The sequence below is a fragment of the Amia ocellicauda genome, chromosome 22, assembly GCF_036373705.1.
Source record: "Amia ocellicauda isolate fAmiCal2 chromosome 22, fAmiCal2.hap1, whole genome shotgun sequence".
Lineage (NCBI taxonomy): Eukaryota > Metazoa > Chordata > Actinopteri > Amiiformes > Amiidae > Amia > Amia ocellicauda.
This window is the reverse complement of record NC_089871.1, coordinates 104223-125000: the sequence shown is the minus strand read 5'-3', so window position 1 is coordinate 125000 and position 20778 is coordinate 104223. Positions and strand designations below refer to the sequence as shown.

Below are 20778 nucleotides of genomic sequence, written 5' to 3'. Positions count from 1 at the left end.
ATCAATCAACCTGACATGGGCCCGGCAGAGTTAACCCATCCCTGCCCAGGTCACCGCGATCTCAGCCCCAGGGGACCCACCGCCTCCTCTGCCGTGTGCTGTTGATGTTTCAGGCCAGGGTGCGCAGTGCATAGTTCAGTGCGTTGTCTCTCCCCTGTGCTGGAGGGAAGATCGCAGCACAGTGTGTCAAACAGAGCCTGCTGGTCCAAATACGCTTGTGCTGAAATAATAATACTTTGATTCCAAATATAAAGACATCAGAGTGCCACTTGAGTTGAAGTGGACCTGCTGGGTGCGTGTTTGTGCCCATTAACCGAGAGGAGGGTCTGGCAGAGTGTGTACTCCAGTGCCATTATCCGAGGTGTGTTGAAAGGGGCGGGGTTTCTGGGGTGGCTTCGTTCAGACCGTGTGTCCATATTATTCTCTGTACGGGGGAAACCGGGATGCACATCTAAGCCCGCTGTTTTAAGTGGGGGATCCATTTTCCTCAGAGAGACACAACCACATGAGCTCGTGTTCCTGTTTGTGTTCTTGTTGTCCTTATTAGCGGTGTCTGCCAGGGCCCCGTCGCTCCCTTCTCCCCGTGCCGGCAGCTGGCAATTTCGGAGATAAAGGGATTTAAACCTGATCACCGGCGTTTATCAGAGGCAGAGCGGGGAGAGACACACAAAGGAGATGCAGGCGCCGGGGAGGGCAGCGCGGGGGAAATTGGTATGAATGGCTGGGTGTGAGAGGCTGGCATTTAGACAGACCGATCCGGTGAGCACATCTGCTTTCGGCACAGTCCATTTCTCCTACCTCCCTAATTATGATCAACTGCCTATTCACCGGCAACACGGCAATCAGGACGGCATTAAAGCAGGCTGTTAATCCAGCCCTGTCCGCTCTCTCCCTCGAATCAGGGCAATCGTCTCCTCAGCCGATACCCGGCGCCGTTACGGTCCCTGATAGTCACGGCGACTGCGGCCAGACAGAGGTCCTACCCTGACATCTCGGTTCTTCTCAGCATGTCAACACCGCCGGTTTGAAGCTACAGGTCTGTGGCATCACACAACAGGAACGGTTTGCCTCTGTCTGTTAAAAAATATACATAACAGCGATAGTTAGACAGTGCGAAAGACAAATTGACCTCGGTTCCACCCGCATTGCGATTGTGTCTCCGATCGCTCTTCTTTTGTACGAAGGACACATGATTTGTCAATGCCTCTTCTCTCTCTCCCTCTGTCTCTCGTGAATTATGCTGCTGACACACAGAGGAGGCCACTGCCTGTTCAGGGTGAACCATGAGGCATGCAGGCCCATTTAGGAAATCAGAATGAATGCTGTGAAATATAACGTCCCCTTAGGATAATTTACAGCCTGGACAGCGTGCCAGTCGACAGCCGCAGCCGGAGAGGATGAATTAGCAACGCCAACCTTTGACTCCATCTGAGCTCTATGGAACAATACCAGTTTTGTTTCGTGATGCCGTGGGTTAGTACCGGCGTCACCCACATCTCCCCCGGCGTCACCGGCTCGGTACATCTCCCCCGGCATCACCGGCTCCATCGCAGTCTGAGCTGTTGTTTTTCCATTTGTAAGACGCCGGGGGTTGGCGGCTGATGGATTCCCGGTCGCTCTGAGAGGCAGCGGGATCCGGAGCCAAGGTGAGGCCCGCTGTGAAGAGCGCAGTCGTGTACACCTGCGGCCGTCCTATCCATCTCCACCCTGCGCTGCCGAGCATCTCCACACAGCCTCCTCCGACTCTGAGCTCCAGACATCGCTTCACTCATTTCTTAATGATGCTTTGAAAAGAAAATGAGCAGAACTGCTTAACGACCATAGATGGCTTTTATTTCTGCTCTCCTTTATTGGCAAGTAGCGGGAAATACTTGATTGCTGAGGCCCTCTTTCTCAGAGAAGACTGGCAGCCTTATCCCCCTGCTCAGGCCAGTGTATTACAGACAATATACAGAATCAATACTAGACACTGAATATGTCTCACTTCTCTGTGTGCCCTGTGTTCACATCTGGAGAAGAAGCAGTACAAACACGTGGAATAGGAGGAGTGTGTCGGAGTGCAGCGGACCTAATCCAGCACAGGGGGCCGCCGTGCACAATTAAAAGTTGCTGACGTCTCGATTTAATGACGAACGTGTTTGAAAGGTCTGCCGGGAGAATATCATCTTAGTCTTTCTCTCTTTCTGGGGAAATAAGGAATTAATCCATTGTAGCTTCTCAGCGCGTACTCAGCCGGGACTCTCGCTGCGGCGGCGATTAATGTGTTGACAAGAAATTAACTGCAAGAGAAGATGTGAATGATTCCTTTTCCTTTTTTGTAAACGACACGGCTCAGTTATTGTGTTATTTCTCTCCGACCCGTACAGTTAATAAGGTGTATATCGCTTGTGGCCTGACCTCAGATTCCCAGATCTCGGGACCAGTTCTGAACGGCCGACCCGAACGGCCCTAAAGAGTGACAGCCTCGCTATGCAAAAATACCCTCTGACATGGGGGGGTGATACCACTCTGACAGTTTACAGTGTCAACATAGACAACAAGTGAATCTGGTGAGAAAATCAGAAGTGGCGTCTTTCACAAACACTTTCACAGCTTTCCTTTCTTTTTTTTTTTAATGCGACATGTGGAACAAACATATTGAACGCTTGAGTTATGGGCTCAGCTGGCAGCACCGGGGTCAGGGCTGGTGGGATAATTCACACCCGGCTTTAACTATCAGAGTGAAGGAAGAAGTGAATTAATAAGGCGATGGTATCTTTTTAAAAGCGCGTCGGATATCGATCCCATCAGCTTCTCTTCTCTCCTCCATCTGTTAGACTTCTTAAGCGACCGGCTGAAACCAATTCTCATCTCAGCCTGTCCTAATGGGAATGCCTGCCAGCAGTGGGCTTTGTGTTTGCTGTGTTTGGTTGTGTGGTTGTTTTTGCTTTGGGGGGAGTTCATTGTGTTCATTCTCCTGGTGAGGGTGGGGGTCGGATATGCCGAGGCGAGCCCTGGGCCAGACTCCTGGAGGTCTCGGTGGCGGTGTTGTTGTGGGTCACCCGTTTTTGGAAACGTGTCAATCCTCAAACAAGGGGTATCAATCGACACACTGGGCAGCTGTGTTTAATTCCTCCTCACCACAGTAGCAGCTCGGTGTCTCTGTGCCTTTCTTTTCTTTCGTTTGCTTTCTCTCTCTCCCTCCTGCGTGTTCATCTCTCCGGAGACCTCCTCTCTCTCTCTGAGCCAAGGAACTGATAGCGGCTCGTCGGGGATGCTGGCGGCGGCGCAGCTTCAGTTATTCTCTGAGTGACCTGCTGTTGGCACTGGTCAGGTCCTGCTCGTTCATATTGTGTTCCCCCGAGTCCCAGAGCCGGATATAATAACCCACCCCCCCACTGCCGCGCCCGGGGGCAGTGACTCTGAGCATCTCCAGGACTCTCTGAGCCACGGGTTGTGTGAACTTCACAGACAGTTGTTTTGAAAGCGGAGAGGCGTGGTGCTTTATTGAGTCGTGGGGGAACCTGGGCTGCACTCTGGGGAGGTCTGGATCTATAGATGCGTGGAAACTGGGGGGGGGGGCTGAGACATCAATTGTCCTGCAGGTTCGTTGGCAGGAGATTCAAAATACATCATTAAACATAATTACTTTTTTTTATAATTAAGGACAGCTTTCTCTTCCATCAGGGACCAGCAAGGAGTTCTTCAGCCCCGCGATTCAGTCCTGTCAGTCAGTGTCTCTCAGGGCCACGCCCACGCGCTGTGGACAGGACCGCTCTCTCACCCCCCCCCCCCCCTCTCTTTCTCTCTCCCCCCACAGGGGCTCAAGCCGATGGACCACAATGGGCTGTCAGATCCCTATGTCAAGCTGCACTTGCTGCCCGGAGCCAGTAAGGTAATCTTTACCCTGTGCCTCTCTTTCTGTCTCTCCTCCTTGGTGCGCCCTTCCTTAGTCCCAGACGCGCAGAGATGCGCAGCTTCCACGTCCCATTCTTCAGATGCTCGTTAAATAATTGATGACAGGTGGAAGCAGCCGTATGGCTCATCTGCGTCGAAGTAGACCCTGGGTGGGGCCGGCGGCCGGGAAGACAAGGTGACAAGCTTGTAATACCCCCCCCGCCCTGCCAGTACCCTAAAGAAACTCGAACAACCTTTCTCCTTCCCCTCCAGGCCAACAAGCTTCGGACGAAGACCCTCCGAAACACCCTGAACCCCGTGTGGAACGAGACGCTCACATACTATGGCATTACAGATGAGGACATGGTCCGCAAAACGCTCAGGTAGGCCCCGCCGAGACCCTGACCCCCTTGCCAAGATCCCGACCCCCAAAAGTTCGGCCAACTCCTCGCCCCGCCGAGGTCGTTATCCCGTCCCGGTGGAAGACGGAGTCGATTGAATTGAACGGCTTTGTTGTTGTTTCCCCAGTAATTTCTGTTTCATCGAGGCCTGATTATTAATGTGCGTCACATTTGAGAGCGCCGGCCGAGATCCGTCTCTCCTCTACAGAACCAGCACGCACAGCTTAATTAGAGAATAAGACTTGATTAAAACTATGCGTCGGGAAAGAATCTCGACAAGATTGAGTTTTGATTTCATCCTTTTTTTTATTAGCTTCGTGAAGGAAAACCCCTAAACGACAGTGTGGTGTCAGGAAAATAAGTACAGTGTAAAAATATGTTTCTGGAGGGCTGCAGACCTGCAGCGGCAGCGGTGTCGTGATGCTCGGGGCTCGCCGGCTGGGCGGTGGGGGAGTCGGGAGCCGAGCCTTTCTCCAGGCGGTCTTCGCCAGTTTCCATGGAAACACAGAATCCCCTCTGTCGGCCTCGGAGAGCGGCCTCATCAGCAGCGTGGCGCAGCGCAGCGAGACACCGCTGGCCAGGGGACCGGGAGTCTTCCTGACGCGTGGATGAATACACAGATAAACACGCGGGCAAATCAATAACTGCCAGTCCCGCTCGGGCTGCTGTTGACATTAAAGTGGTGGAACGAGAGCGTCGTTGCGCTCGAATCCCACCTGCCAGGGGGCGGCTCGGCCTCTTCCAGAGTGAAGGAACAGTGGAGACGATCTCTGTCGTGGCCCGAGGCTCCTGTGCTGTGAGAGGGGAGTCGTGTGCTGCCCGGGACAGCTCTGTCGGGGCAACTTTGTGTCTCCCGGGCCGGGCCTTCTCTCCTGGCGTCCCAGGGGCGAAGAGACATCGGCAATAGGCCGTCTTTGTGCGGATGATTACTGCTGGAGCTCAGACGGACACAACACAATAGGAAGTTACACACGGTGTTTTCACATCTGTGCACACCTGTGGGCATCGTGCGTCTCTGCACTGTAATCGGCTCGACAAGGAGAGAACTGGCTGGGTGAGGCAGACGTTATTCACTCTGTTCCTGCAGATGTGCGGCAAATAGGAAATGCAGATATATTTGTCATCCAGTTTCCCGACATGCTGTGATGGTAAGCCCCTACTGGCTCCAGTGGCAGCTCAGTTGTGTGGCAGCAGGATCCGTGTTGGAGGCTCGTAACATCCGTGTTCACGGTGGATCCGTGTCCGTTGCGTTGCGTTGCGTTTTGAAGGCTGTAGCAGAAGCCCGGGTGGCAGAAATCAATATCACGTGTCCGGATGCGATATCGAGTGTGTGATCCTCTAACTGGGCGATCGATAGCACTGGTAATACAGGAGTTCATTAAACGCATCGCAGTGCTGGTGTATAAATCGCACATCTCGTCATGTCAGAGAGCAGCACCTGATAGACGGGGGAGGTTTATTCCCACGCCGCTCTTATCTCGCGGGCCAGGTGGACCTCCGCACATCTCTAATGGAGTGTATCCGTCTTAATCCCCTTCCTGAAGCCCCGGCCAGGTGTGTCCAGATGTGTCCTGGGCTCTGTGTTGCAGACCGGGGGCAGTTTTGTCAGACTGGGTTGGTTAACGGGCTCAGCAGCTCCTATGATACATGTCTGCAGGAATCTGAAAGAGGAGCTCAGAGTACTTTTTCTTGTTTCTTTTTGTGTATCCGTCGGTGTGAAACGACCGAGGAGATTCCCTGCGGTTTTATTCTTGTCGTTGGCGGTTTTGAAGCTCAATAAAATCCATTAATCCAACTACCAGAGTAAACAACGCTTCCTCAAACCCACCTCCGCCGCGCTCAGGCCGCGCACACCTCCTGCGCTTCCTACCTTAATTTCAGCTCGTTCTGTCAGCTCCTAACAAGAACAAACACACAGGAAGCGTTCCACTTCCCTTGAATAACACAAAGGCCCGTCCCCTCGCGCTCTCTCCCTCCGGAGTGCCGAGACGACTTCGGGAGCTCGTTGCGGTGACAGTTTAATTGCGAGCCGCGTGAGGCTTCTGCAGAGGTTTAGAAACGCTTATACCGTGAAGTTATTAAAAACAGTGGCTCCTCTTGTGGTTCACTGGCTCTAATGGAGGCGTTTAGCGCGGCGGTGTCAAGCGGGTGCCAGTCTAATTTTCACTCTGGGGTTGATTCAAAGACGTCTAAATGAGATCTCTGATATTAAAAAGGCACGTGTTCTGGAAAAACATGTCTGGCTCCTGCAGATGACCGAGGGAGATGGGAGAAAGAAGAGACAGGAGAGGAACTATTCTTGTTATTTAAAAAAAAACACAGTACAGTTGAGTTTAGTCTGTGCCGGAGCTGCGTCGGCTCTCAGACGCGTCTTGAATTTGAATTGTCTGCGACAGGAAGGCGGCTGGGAATAAACAAGACGTTAATGGCAACATTTTAAATGAAAGCCTTCTGCTCTCAAGGCTGGCTGTGTGATTGCAGACTCGGGAACTGGTTAAAACCCGTATGAGGTCCACTCTCAGGAAAGAGTGTGTATCTTTCTCTTTGCATATTGATCGTTGCAATTAGCGTGGAAGACTAATTGCCGAGCAGGAACAGGTATTAGATTTTATCGTGACACATTTGGTGGAAAATAAAGCACTGTTGCAATGTATTAGTCATTGATCTGAATTTACCCCGGGCGGTTTCAATTAAGAGTACAATTACATTAATTAATTGGAATGGGGAACGAGGTAAACTTGTTCCGGTGATAAGCTTCAGTGTTTCAGTGTTCAGTGTGTGCAGACTACAGATCGTGTCTTTGTCTCAGTTGTTGGTATGAGTTAGTGCTCAAGAACCTGAACTGTGCGGTTATATGACTGTACAGTGGAGACGTGATCCACAGGTGAGCAAGGACTTGAGTTTGCATTAGTATGAGTCCCTGTCTTTGTGGTAAGAGTTGTGGTCTGATTGATTCTGGCAGGAGCTTTAAACAACGGAAAGAGCAACTGCTTTTAATTTGTATTGATTGACCGTTTGGGAATTAAGTCAATAAGAAACAAACACAGCATTTGGGCCAGACTGCAGGTGAACCGTATCGACCCATGTAGACCTGTCCTCGAAATGCCGATGGACTCGATGCAGGCTTTTCCTCGGACCGGGTGCCACCAGTAACTGGTGCCCCTCTGCGGTGGTGAAGTTCCCGTGTGGCGCGCTAATTAAATAATTGGCGTTTTCTACTGACCTGCTTGGAACTTCTTCTAAGGGCAATCGGCAGAACTCTGAGCAGCTGTTTAATTGAAAAGCTCAATTACTCACAATTACCCTTCACTTCAATTCACCCCTCCCCCTCCGCTCCCTCTGAGTAACGGGCTGGAGTTTCCAGAGTCCTTTTGAAGTCGGGAAAACAGCTTCTGTTTGGAGAGCGATTGGAGAGGCTCTGGGTTTAATAGGCGAGGATGGATGTGAATGCTTTGACTATTGCAGGCCGACCAGAATAGATCAAAACTGAACGACCCGAGCCCTGACACGAGACTCCTGGCAACAGAGAACTGAACCAAAGGAAATATCTCAAGGCCGTGAAAGTAAATCCTGTGTGTGTGTTGAGTTCTACACTCCCCTGCCTTGTGTGTTGTCAGTTCATTGTATTAATAAATACTTTTCACTCTTTAAGAAAGGTCAGCAAACACACCTGTATGAGACTCAGTCTGCTACCCCCCCCACACACACACACACAGTATCTCTCCCAGCAGAGTGCACATGCTTTTGATCCCCTTCATGTCTCTTGAATCAAGCTCCTCTGCTGACGAGAGATAATTGATCCTTTCATCGCCCGCTTCTGTCGCTTCCACGCTCAGCAGCTCAGGCTTCTGGGTCTGAGGCCGAAACCAGCCCGAACGCACGCCTAACTGGGACAGGAGGCCGAGACTTCGCAGATTCGTTTACTCCACGTTGATAAGAGAGAGGACACGACGTCACCATCGCATCCGATTATTGTTTACGAAGCGCGAGGCCACATTACTGTCTCGTGCAGCTGTGCTCCCTTTGTTGCCTGGTGTTGTGTCACAGTTGTGTTATCCCAGTGTTAGACCTTTGGTATTAGTACATTTAAGTAATTTAGTAGGAACATTTACAGCACAATGGGCTTTGTGCATGGCTTGGCAGTACGTGGCGTGGAGAGCTTGGAAGCGCCGGTCCACCCTCTCCTATCCGCCTGGTTCCTGTCAATCTCTGCCGTTCCTGCTTCGCACCCCCCTGACAGTGAGGCAGAGTGGCAAACAAATTAATAATTCCATCAAGCTAATTTTTCTGTATCGGAAGATTTGCAGTTTTAAATAAAATCCTTTGTAATGCAAATGTTTCATTAGTTCTCACACTTGTCTCTATTGTGTGTGTTTCTGTGTGTCTGTGTCTGTGTCTGTGTCTGTGTCTGTGTCTGTGTCTGTCTGTACGGGTGCAGTCTTGTACACTGAAGCCTGTGCCACACTCTAAAACCTCCCTGTGACAGATAGACAACGTGTTCATTACGCAAATCACAGCTGAAAAACAGGAAACCCCGAGATGAGAGCGACACCAAGGGGATTATCAGAATTAGTTGGGTTTTCCTATGAATCGGCCCGACTGAGACACTGAGCTCTGGGGCTTCTGTGAGCCTCGGGAGTAAATCAGAGCAGCGTTGTTTTCAGACTCGGACTCAGGGCTGAGGATGTCGTGGGTTTCCTCAGGAAGAGATATTGTGTATCTGGGGAAGGACGGCCTGGTGTGTCATCCCGCAGTTCAGGAATCTGCCTGTGTGCCTGACCAGCTCCCTCTCCCTCTTCCTCTCCCTCTCTCTCTCTCTCTCTCTCTCCCTCTATTTCTCTTCCTCTCCCTCTCCCTCTCTCTCTCTCTCTCTCTCTCCCTCTCTCTCTTTCTCTCCCCTCAGGATTTCCGTGTGTGACGAGGACAAGTTCCGCCACAACGAGTTCATCGGCGAGACCCGGATCCCCCTGAAGAAGCTCAAGCCCAACCAGACCAAGAACTTCAACATCTGTCTGGAAAAGCAGCTGCCGGTGAGTCTGTCTCCATGCCGTCTCACAATGTGTCTTTATTTTTATTTCTATTATTTATGTTTGTATGTATGTATTTACCTTCTCTTTGTGATTCTATAGAGTCAGCTATGGCCAGATGAGAATCAGGTCATATATTCAATACCTTCCTATTACATGTGATGTATATTATGTTGCATCATTGCCTCCTCTCGGTAAAAACCTCTGTGGGGAAGAGTCGCACAATAGCTGAGATGCGTGCCGCGGTCCTGCCCAGCTGCCGGGCCCGTACAGAACTCACCGGACCCGCAGACGCACAGACTCGACAGCAGCACCGAGACTCAGAGCGTTTGAAATGAGCCGCAGTGAGACCTCGGCGCAGGATCGTTATTAAGTCATTTTCCTGTCAGACTCTTTGTGCTGATTTCGGTTTTAGATGGATTTTTTTTCCATGAAAAGCTTCTAAGACTTCTGAGAGGAGTGTAATCGTTCTCCCTCCCGGGCCGAGTCAACGGAGACCGCCGGGGCCACGGGCAGCGCCAGAACCGCTGCCAGCGCCGACACCACCACCTACCGACCGCAATACAGCAACACACTGCAGACATTGCAGGTTATAGTAAATACACATAATAATAATAATTTCAAAATAGGTCATTTATCTTGTAATTAAGAGCTAACGGCTGAAAGACATCAGTGTGTGAGCATGAAAACTGTGTGTCTGTACAGAGCCTTGAGTGAGTGAGTAACTAAGTCAATGAGTGAGTAAATGAGTGAGTGAGTAACTAAGTTAATGAGTGAGTCAATGAGTAAAGCAGCAAACTGGAATTGCCTAAACAGGGAGAGTTTGTGTGGAAAACAGTTTGTGCTGGTAGACACTCGCGTCGCTCTCAGAATCGCACTGATGACCCGGTCGCTGCGGCACCGGCAACGCGATGCCCAATCATCACGGCAGACGGCCGCTGCTCAGGGCCCTGTCTATGGTCAGAGACGGGTGAGTATCAGTCTCTGGGTGTCGGGCAGCGCCGCACACACACACAAACCCCAGCGCAGTGACTGATTGATTTGAGTCAAGGCGGTGGTCTGCGCAGGCACCACACGTGTGGGAGAAACCAGAGCCACGAGACATCCTGACCAAAAACCAGCGCCGCTTCCATGTTTGACGTCCAGGATTCCTCTGAAGTGAAGCGAACGTCGACAGTTACAGCTTCTCTGCGCTTGATTCCCGACGGGCGCATCACCCCGAGGCCACCCGTCCCTGGTTCCCACTCTCGGCGTGCTGGGCCGAGGGCCACGACAAGGACCAGGGGATTTTAATTATTTAGTTATACACCCGGCCACCGAAGTGTTTTTTGATGAGATATTGAACAGGGAACAGGCGCCTTCTGCTTCACTTGAATTGAAGAAAAGCATTTAATTCCTTTCTTCTCGTGCTTTCTTCCCTCCTTCCCTTTGTCCGGCTCCTCTTGGCAGCGGTGCGGTGAAGGCAGAGCCGCGGTGCTGCCGGCGTGGAGCAGAAGCCTTTTCAGGACATAAAGTGTGTTGATCCAAAGACAGACAGCTCTCCACCCCTCCACCTCTCTATCTCTCTCCACCTCTCTCTCTCGCCACCTCTCTATCCATCCACCTCTCTCTCTCTCCCTCACTCTCCACCCCTCCACCTCTCTCTCTCTCGCCACACCTCCACCTCTCTCTTTCTCTCCACCTCCACCTCTCTCTCTCTCTCTATCTCTCTCTCTCCCCCTCCCTCCCTTCCTCCCTCCCTCGGTCTGCGTGGAGCCACTTAGCAGCCCCAGGCAGCCTGCAGGTCCTTAATCAGCAGCTCACAGGGGTCGTTAGAAGTCTGTCTGTCTGTCTGTAGGGGTGGGTGAGTCTCCTTGACATGGGGGGCTTCAAACTCACTTTAGTATTCAGTTGAAAAGAATAACATAAAGCAAATGAATAAATATATACATACTTACATCAATAAACGTGTTTCTCGACCCATCTCTTTTTTTTGTTTGTTTCCGGAGCCGTCTCTGTTGCGGTGGCAGCCTCTCTGTTTAAAAGCGCAGTCCTGTTGGGACCTGCCGGGTCCGTGGTGGGCGTGCAGGGACACAGGTGGAACCTGTGACGGATGGGCCCCCTGACCCAGGCGGATGTCTCCTCTTGTCCCGGCAGATCGACAAGACAGACGACAAGTCGCTGGAGGAGCGCGGGCGCATAATGATCTCCCTGAAGTATAGCTCCCAGAAGGCCGGCCTGGTGGTGGGCATCATCCGCTGCGCCCACCTGGCCGCCATGGACGCCAATGGCTTCTCCGACCCCTACGTCAAGACGTGAGTGTGGATCAGCGCCCCCCCCACGCCCCCCAGACACACACTCGCACACAGACACACACAGTCACACGCACACACACAGACACACACACGCACACACACACACATACCACAAAAGCCCAGACAGAACTGAGCTGTGATCTCCTCCTGGACACAGACACGCACATCTCCACTGAGGTTGTCTGTGGGGCAGCAGCGCCCCCTGCTGGAGGCTTGGAGAGGCACAGACAGGCAGCTCCAGGCCACGGTGGTGTGTGAGTGTCTGTGTCAGTGTCTGTGTCAGTGTCAGTGTGTGTGTGTGTGAGTGGGTTGGTTTATGTGGTTTATGAGGTTTTTTTTAGGTTACAAACTGGTAATTACAAGGTTATTATACAAAAACGGTGGTTTATGAGGACATTGCCATTATGTTCCAATAATTCAAAATGCTTAAAAAACATACTAAATGATGTTTTTTTGAAAATGTAAAAATGCAGAAAGTTTTTTATGGGGGTTTAGGGTTAGGGAATAGAATCTATAGTTTGTACAGTATAAAAGTCATTATGTCTATGGAGAGTCCTCATAATGATAGTGGCACCAACATGTGTGTGTGAGTGTGAGTGTGAGGTTGTGTGTGTGTGTGGGTTTGGGGTGGCACAGTGTGAGACGCAGTGCTCTCTGCTCCTGCAGGTACCTGAAGCCCGACGAGAATAAGAAATCGAAGCACAAGACGACCGTGAAGAAGAAGACGCTGAACCCGGAGTTTAACGAGGTACCCCCCCACGCCCTACCCACTCGCCAGATGCCCCCCAGATGCCCCCCAGATGCCCTAGCTGCTGACTATCTCAGTTGCCACTGTAGCCAATTACAAAACCCTGTCAGCTGGGCAAAGAAAGTTGGAACAGGGTGTCTCTGGATACGCGTCTCTGGACAGAGTTTGACTGCTGCCTTCCCCCCCACAGGAATTCTTCTATGACATCAAGCACGCTGACCTCACCAAGAAGACCCTAGAGGTCACAGTGTGGGACTACGACATCGGGAAGTCCAACGACTTCATAGGTGAGTGTGACTCCTACAGCAGGTGGACACCCATGGAGAGCCAGGGAGACCCTGGACGCAGTAATGTACTCTGCCCGGTGTTGATACGCGAGCGTCTGTGTCCTTGTGGTTGTGGGATTGCTGTTTCTCGCCGGGTCGAGGTGTCGCACGGTGTGTAATGCTGCCCTCTCGCCCCCTTCAGGCGGCGTGTCTCTGGGGATCAACGCCCATGGGGACCGGCTGAAGCACTGGTTCGACTGCCTCAAAAATAAGGACAAGAAGATCGAGCGCTGGCACACGCTGACCAATGAACTGCCTGGCTCTGTGCTCAGCGACTGAGGCCCCACCCCTCCTGGACTGGCAGCAGCTCGGCCTGTGGTTCCCTCAGCTCCATCGCCCTGCTCTGTGAGGGAGATGCGGACCCCTGCCCTCTCACACTCTCTCCCCCGACTCACTCACTCACAGGGTGTAAGGGAGTCCCCTTGTGACTCCCATGTTGTAACACATGCAGGTCAGGCCACTGGGCCCAGCATCTGTGTCTCGCTTCTTGTGGCGGATGTGTGGTGCCTCTGAATGTAAAGTGACGCACAACCCGGCCCAGCCTCCCTCTCTCCCTGAGGACTCCCCCGTCTTCCACTGTCAGTGTTTGTCTGTTTATCTATTCTTGTTTAAGTTGTTTGTTTGTTTGCTGGTTGGTTGGTGGGTTTGTCACATGGAAACGAAAGGGAGCACCTGTGGGATCTGCTGACTTCCATCGCCATCAGCGTTTCCAGAGAAGCTGGGCTGAGAGGCCCTTGTCTTGGGCTCTCCTGCATTTCAACGAGCGCAGAGACAAGCGACTGAATTGGAATTTGTAATACACACACGCACACACATATATATGTATATTTACACACACACACGTGTTTAGTGTGAAACAGTGTGTTTTTATGGTTTCTGTCCTTCACATCCTCACCGCTCTGTCCGTCGCTGTCTCCATCAGCCCTGTCATTCTGATTTAAGCCCTCTCTGTTCATTGCATCACAGTGTCTGCTCTCTCTCTCTTTCTCTCTCTCTCTCTCTCTCTCTGTATATATATAGTAATTCTTTCAGTCATTCACCCCCCCCCCCTCCGCACACGTGTCCTGGAAGCTTCAGCCCCAGGCTGTGACACCGGCGCTCATCAGGGCGTTTATTTGCTCTGACATGAATTAACCCCGGACACAGAGAGGAGACGCGGAGCTGGAGAACCGCAGAAAGTTCGATTTGTGGGAATATATGCGACGCTACTGATTTCCAGCCCCATGGCTGCCTGGCAGTGCCGCGCTCAGGACGACTGGTCTGTAGGCTAATCAATACCCTCTGGCTTGCAATATATCACATAAACTCGCTCAATAAAGGCCGTTCACCGACCAGGGAGAGGTTTGTGTGCAGACTGAGTGGTTCTCTCGGTGCAGAAGTGACGCGCTCTGTTCATCCGGTGTCGTCCAGACTAGTGCAACTGTGCTCGTGAGCCGACTGAGAGCAGATAACATCTATAGTGAGACCTCAGTGACCAGGTGAACCTGAGGAAGGAATGGAGATCATGTTCAAAAATTATATTTATGAATGTTTTCATCCTGTGAAAGAAACAGGGAAAACTCTGGTGGCTGAGCTGAGAGGCAGAACATATGCTCTGTCTCTCTCTCTCCCTTGATTTCCCATTTTATTTCCCAGTTCATCATGTGCCACCCGTTTCCTCTGTTTCACCTGCTCAGTCTCATAAGGGAGGGGGACAGAGAGCCTCAGGATCGCATATTGATCGATCAGCGCAGGGAGAGGGACGGTCGCATTAAAGCCCGCAGCCTGAGAGGAGGTGATTGATTCTCGCTCGGAGTTTAATTGCTCCGTGACATTAATTAACCCAGGACACGGGGAAGACACAGGGAGCTGGATAGTTGCAGATGGTTCAATATTTATTCATCTCTGATCTGAGTCACACCCAGTAGTCCCGGTGCACGGGGACAGACTCAGGCCGTTAGTGCTGCAGGACTGGGGCCTCCGTGTTCACTTTCTTCTCCTCTCATGGCCAACCAGACAGATTCGTACCTCTGCCGTCGTCTCCGCTCCCCCAGTCTCCCCAGGCACACAGGGATGTTTATTCAATCCATTTATTGAAGCCCCTTATCGTTGTGATTTTATTTTCTTCTCCGTAGAGTAGAAAGCAAAAGAGGAGGAATTGAGTGCGTGGTTTTCTCTCCAGTGCAAGAATCGATCTCTGTGAGTCGAGCACAGCATGTAAACTGACGCGCTGTGGGGGGGGTTGTTGTTGTTGACTCGGGGCCCCTCCTCCGGCCCTCACTGATGTTTTAAACAGAGTAGCCCTGGCCAGGCCTGGGGGCCCCTGTTATTCCCACCGCTCAGCTCCAGTCCCCTCCTGCACAGACCCTCACTGTGTCACCACACCTGGAGGACACAAAAACCCTGCCCCACGTGCTTCCTCCCCCTCCTTAGTGTGCTGAACCTAAGAGCGACCAGAAGGAGAGGAACAAGGCGGCCATTTGACCTTGTGCTCGCTAACGTTAGGATCCGAGTCCAGTCGTGTCCAGTCTGCCCGTTGAGCGATCCGGAGGAGTCGACAGCAGACTGGACACTTGAATCTGACACCCTGACCCCACTGTGTCGCGCTGTTCCCCAGCTCTCTGGTCAGACACTTTATTCACAGCCCTGTGCGTTGATGACGAGATCCTGTCCTCATGGGTAAGCGGCGTTCGCCAATTGCTTTCATGTTTCCTCCACAAAGGGCAGCTGTCCCAATATTGTGTGTGTGGTATAAAGCAGTGCAGTGTTTACAGTGAGTGGCCAGGGGCAGGGCATCCCCTCACTGGTCCCTCACCCCAGGGGCCGGGCATCCCCTCACTGGCTGTCAGGCCAGTCCCAAGGCGGGGTGTCCCACCCTGCCACACTTGTGAAATTTTTTTGCAATCTGTTTGCCTTTGTACTTGACTTCTATATTATAAGGAAATGCATGCAGATGTATCGGTTTGTCATGCAACAAATTTGCTAAATGTTTGATACTGCTGTTTTTTTCTGTGAAAAAGAAAAAAAAAAAGAAAAAAAAATCTGGACGCTACAGGAATGTCAGTCTTTTTCTTCACAGACAAACTTTTTGTACCTGAACGCTATCGCATTGCCTGTCAGACTGTCCTGTGGACTGGAGATGTGACTGCATGTGGAAAACAAAACTAAAAAAGAAAGAAAAAACTGTGTCTGGTTTCTTTTTTTAACACACGAACACCGTATATGTTCGTATTTTCATGTATATACAGACAGGTGACAAATTAAAGATAAAACCCACATAAAGTGTCTCAGTGAGGTGTTGGGCACCACGAGCCCCAGAACAGCTTCAGTGCTCTTGGCACAGATTCTACGAGTCTCTGGACTCTACTGGAGGGATGGACACCAAAGATATTCCCTCATTTGGGGTTTTGATGATGGTGGAGGAGAGCGCTGTCTAACACGTCAGTCCAGAATCTTCCATACTGTAGGTGTTCAATTGGGTTGAGATCTGGTGACTGTGAAGGCCATAGCATATGATTCACATCATTTTCATGCTCATCACACCATTCAGTGACCCTCGTGCCCTGTGGATGGGGCATTGTCATCCTGGAAGAGACCACTCCCATCAGGACAGAAATGTGTCACCACAGGATGAAGGTGATCACTCAGAATCACTCTGTCATGATTTCCAGTGACCCTTCCCTCTAAAGGGACGAGTGGGCCAAACCATGCCAGGAAAATGCCGCCCACTGCATAACAGAGCCTCCGGACCCCCTCACTGTAGGGGTCCAGCAGTCAGGCCTGTCCCGTTCTCTTGGTGTCCCACACATGGACTCGCCCACTTGTCCAGAACATGAGCCAGTTGAGCGTCTGTGTGACTGCATCTCCTGCCATTCGTTCCCCAATAATGCCCCCTCTTTCACAGTCACTTAGATCCTTTCCTCTTGCCATCTGGATCCAAAATCGAGGTTAGCTGGGCTGCTCAGCATTTGTATACATGCCATAGAGCATGATAGGATGTCAATTGCATAATTGTATCATGCAGTACACCTGTTTGGAGGCATCTGCATTCATTATGTTCCTCCACTCATTTATTCAGGTTTTTCCTTTAAGTTGTCGCCTGTCTGTATATAGTCCTGTCTTCTCTTCACAACACATCTATATCACAGCAGCAGAGCGAAACTGGCACAGACTGGGCATTGCACAGTATCATCCTCACACAGCGTGTCTCTGGCCAAGAGGGATCTGAATTGGGCCCTCCTTCCTGCCCAGCCGCCTGGCTCTTTAATAGGCTCAGTGCTCGGGCTTTAACGAGCTCGGCAGGGATTAGCTGTGGGTGCGAGACCGCAGCACTAACTGTGATTGAGCTCGTCTCCTGAGATGATTATAACTCTCTCCTTGCAGACTTTGAACTTCTCCCGTCACCGCTGTGTATCCCTCGCTCCCCCAGAGTGCAGAGACACAGTCCCAGCCGGGCAGGGGTCCCCCACTGAGGACCACGGGCAGGGCTGAAGACTTGTGACCACAGGGCTGTGGGTTCGAATACCAGCAGTATCTGCTGTTGCACCCCTGTGAGTGCGCCAGTGGAAAAACACAAATGTACAAACTGGAGCCGGTGACAGTTGCTGTGGATTAAACCCAGCCTCTGAAATGTAATTCTTACTTACATATATATAATAATTTTTATTTGAAAACTGCAGTTGCCTTGGCTTCACGCCCATCACTCTGAGCCACCACTTGCCCGGTGCTTCCTCTCAGGCCTGACCGCCACCGCCCCGCCCTGCCGCCGTTTTTAGTGGGATTCGTGCCCAGCTTACGAAAGGGTCTCTAAGGCGCTTTAGCAAACAAACACCCGATTATGCCAGATCAACACAGATTGTGCTGAGTGCTGGTTTAGTCACAGACCCCTCCAGGGCACTGCCGGGGGGGGGGGATATCAAGGTAATTCTCCGGCCACTATAAAAAGGGGGCTGTTCTTTATTCGCCCTCTGTCTGCTGACGGGAGATCCAGCGGCAGCTCCGACTCTCTCTCTCTCACACACGCATTTCTCCTCTCCTCGCCCGCCATGCACGTCCCGGCCAACGCCACCCCAACGGCACCCCCCCTGGAGAAGAACGGCACGCCGGGGCCCTTCGACGGCCCGCAGTGGCCCTACCAGGCCCCCCGCAGCACGTACGTGGCCGTGGCCGTGCTGATGGGCATGGTGGTGGTGCTGGCCTCCTTCGTCAACGGGCTGGTGATCCTGGTGTCGCTGCGCTACAGGAAGCTGCGCTCGCCGCTCAACTACATCCTGCTCAACCTGGCCGTGGCCGACCTGCTGGTCACCTTCTTTGGCAGCACCGTGAGCTTCTCCAACAACATCAACGGATACTTCATCCTGGGCCGGACAGTGTGCGAGTTCGAGGGCTTCATGGTGTCGCTCACAGGTTGGTTATCTCTGCCCAGAGCGTCGGGCAGGGGGCTGCGAGTGTGTGTGTGTGTGAGAGAGAATGTGTGTGAGAGAGGCTGTGTGTGTGTGTGTGTCTGTCAGAGAGGGCATATGTTTGTGTGTGTGTGAGTGTGTGCGTGTGCGTGTCCCTACAGATCTGCAGACCTTTTACAAAGGCCTAAATACAACAAGCCTAAATAAAGTATAGAAACAATGTCTAACAAACAGAGGGGTTCTGAGATGAATCCAGAGGGGTTACTGGAGGTCAGTGTCTGTAGATTGATAATTACAATTATTGTGAAATGAAGAGGGGAGCGTTGAGCAGCACATGAGACTGGCATCACTGGGGCAGATCGGGTGAGAGGGGCCGGCGGGGGGCACTCGGCAGGGCGGACAGTGACCAGACCCGCCTCCTGTCGCCTCTCTCTCAGGGATCGTGGGGCTCTGGTCTCTGGCCATCCTGGCCTTCGAGCGCTACATCGTCATCTGCAAGCCAATGGGGGACTTCCGCTTCCAGCAGAGGCACGCTGTGATTGGCTGCGGGTTCACGTGGGTGTGGTCTCTGATCTGGACGATGCCGCCCCTGTTCGGATGGAGCAGCTACGTCCCGGAAGGTACGGTTGGCAGCAGGCAGTGGGTCAAAACCTCCTGGAGAGTTAACTGGGGCTTGGGCAGGGAAGGTGGGTGGGGGGGATGACTGGGGTTCGGGGTTGCACAGCAGCCCGGTCCGGCGCATGGTGACCCAGCCCGGTGTCTCTGCAGGTCTGCGCACGTCCTGTGGGCCCAACTGGTACACCGGCGGCTCCAACAACAACTCCTATATCATGATGCTGTTCGTCACCTGCTTCGTCATGCCCCTCAGCGTCATCATATTCTCCTACAGCTCCCTGCTGGTCACCCTCAGAGCCGTGAGTACCGGCTGCCCCCATCGCAGCCCCCCGCAGTGTCGCATGTCAGTGTGTGTGTGTGTGTGTGCGTGTGAGTGCTTGTGCGTGTGCGTGTGTGTGCGTGTGTGTGTGGGTGCGTGTGTGTGCTTGTGTGTGTGTGTGGGTGCGCGTGTGTGTGGCTGCTGGGGCCCAATCCAGCTCCACATTCCTGTTCAGGTATTCATAGCGATCAGTGCTGTCTGCAGTGTCAGTAGTGGGGGGGGATTGAAAAGGCTCAACCGACGGTTGGAGAGCCGCCTCATGGACATCTCCTGCCCCCCCGCAGGTGGCCGCGCAGCAGAAGGAGTCGGAGACGACGCAGCGGGCAGAGAGGGAGGTCACCCGCATGGTCATCGCCATGGTGCTGGCCTTCCTGGTGTGCTGGCTGCCATACACCACCTTCGCCCTGGTGGTGGCCATCGACAAGGACATCGTGATCCAGCCCACCCTGGCCTCCATGCCCTCCTACTTCTCCAAGACCGCCACCGTCTACAACCCCATCATCTACGTCTTCATGAACAGACAGGTGCCCCAACCGCACTGTGCTGCTCCAGCCAGAACTGGCTTTACTGGTCACACTCACTGGTCACTGCTTTCACACTTCACACCTGACCCCACTGCCTCCCCTGTCACCCGGGCTGCCCCTCTCACCGTAGCTCTCAAAGAGGAGGCGACACTGCGACACTGATGCACAGGATTTACACACAGCAGCCGGGCATAAATAAAAACACTTGGCTGCAAAGTAACTGCTATAACACTTCAGGTCACTCAACAAACACGGTTATCTCAAATCCACTTCCTGCACCCGGTGATTCGTTTACACAGATCGGGCTTTAAGACTCACTTCTCAGCTCCCTGTCTTTCTCGCTGCCCCCGTGCCCCCCAGTCCTGGCGGCACAGCCTCGCTCTGACCCGCTCCGCTCTCTCCCTCCCCAGTTCCGAAACTGCATGTTGACCACGGTGTGCTGCGGACGCAACCCCTTCTCCAGCGACGAGGACAGCACCACCTCGGGCGCCGCCAGCAAGACCGAAGTGACCTCCGTGTCGTCGGGGGGGGGCGGCAAGGTCAGCCCGGCATAGCTCTCGCCAGCGGACCGCACTGCCTGTGAACCACCGGACTGGCCGGGCGTCCGAGAGCCGGTGATGGAGCCTGAAGCCATTTTCTCACTCAAGCATCACTTTCAGTCTTACACATGATGTAGCACATTACTTAGACTCCTCTGTTTTCTGCCCCTCTGCCCGCTGCCTGCTAACCCCCCCCCACCCCCCCCGGACCCACTCATTCCCACCCTGGCTGCCAGTTACACAGCCTGGCACCGGGGACCCAGTCGGAGCTGCTGACGAAGAGCCGCTTGGTTTTCAGTGCACCAGACCTGTGCTGCTCAATAAAGATGTAGTTGTGCAGTCCTGCTTGTCACAGTTAATTCACAAACCCACAGAAGCCATTTCTCCCGTTCAGATTTCCTGTCCTGCAGCAAGATCCGCCCCCCCCCCCCTCGGCAAGACCGCAACCAGTGATCATGACAGCCAGGCAGCTCTTTCAGGCTCTCAGGTATCAATGATTGTTTAAGATGACTAAAGCCCAACCATTTCTGGAACACAACCGCATGGAGTCCGTGCTCCAGAATCAGAGGAGGTTGAAGTGAAAAATAACACAACTTGCACAGTGGCAATCATTATTATTGGGCAGCAATCCAAGGTTACACTCAGAGCTTGTGACTAATCGCCTCTCACACACGTTTCAACACTCACATACTGTAGTGCATAAAGGGAAAGTGCTACACTTCTGACAG

At 52.6% G+C, this 20778-nt stretch overlaps 2 protein-coding genes across 2 annotated transcripts in view; both read left to right on the top strand.

The window, feature by feature from the left end:
- Positions 1-15834, top strand: part of doc2b (double C2-like domains, beta) — a 129185-nt gene extending 113351 nt beyond the window's left edge. The window contains exons 11-17 of the mRNA XM_066695538.1: positions 3800-3874; positions 4150-4259; positions 9181-9307; positions 11441-11598; positions 12265-12346; positions 12537-12633; positions 12815-15834. Of these exons, the coding sequence (XP_066551635.1) occupies positions 3800-3874; positions 4150-4259; positions 9181-9307; positions 11441-11598; positions 12265-12346; positions 12537-12633; positions 12815-12951 (786 nt within the window). The 3' untranslated portion in view covers positions 12952-15834. The remainder of the gene's footprint in view (positions 1-3799; positions 3875-4149; positions 4260-9180; positions 9308-11440; positions 11599-12264; positions 12347-12536; positions 12634-12814) is intronic.
- A 1802-nt stretch (positions 15835-17636) lies between these two features.
- Positions 17637-20386, top strand: LOC136718412 (pinopsin). The gene is made up of 5 exons (XM_066696133.1): positions 17637-18057; positions 18491-18673; positions 18822-18967; positions 19272-19511; positions 19922-20386. The coding sequence occupies exons 1-5, from the start codon at positions 17697-17699 to the stop codon at positions 20063-20065; spliced, it is 1074 nt and encodes a 357-aa protein (XP_066552230.1). The 5' UTR covers positions 17637-17696; the 3' UTR covers positions 20066-20386.
- Positions 20387-20778: the final 392 nt, after the last annotated feature.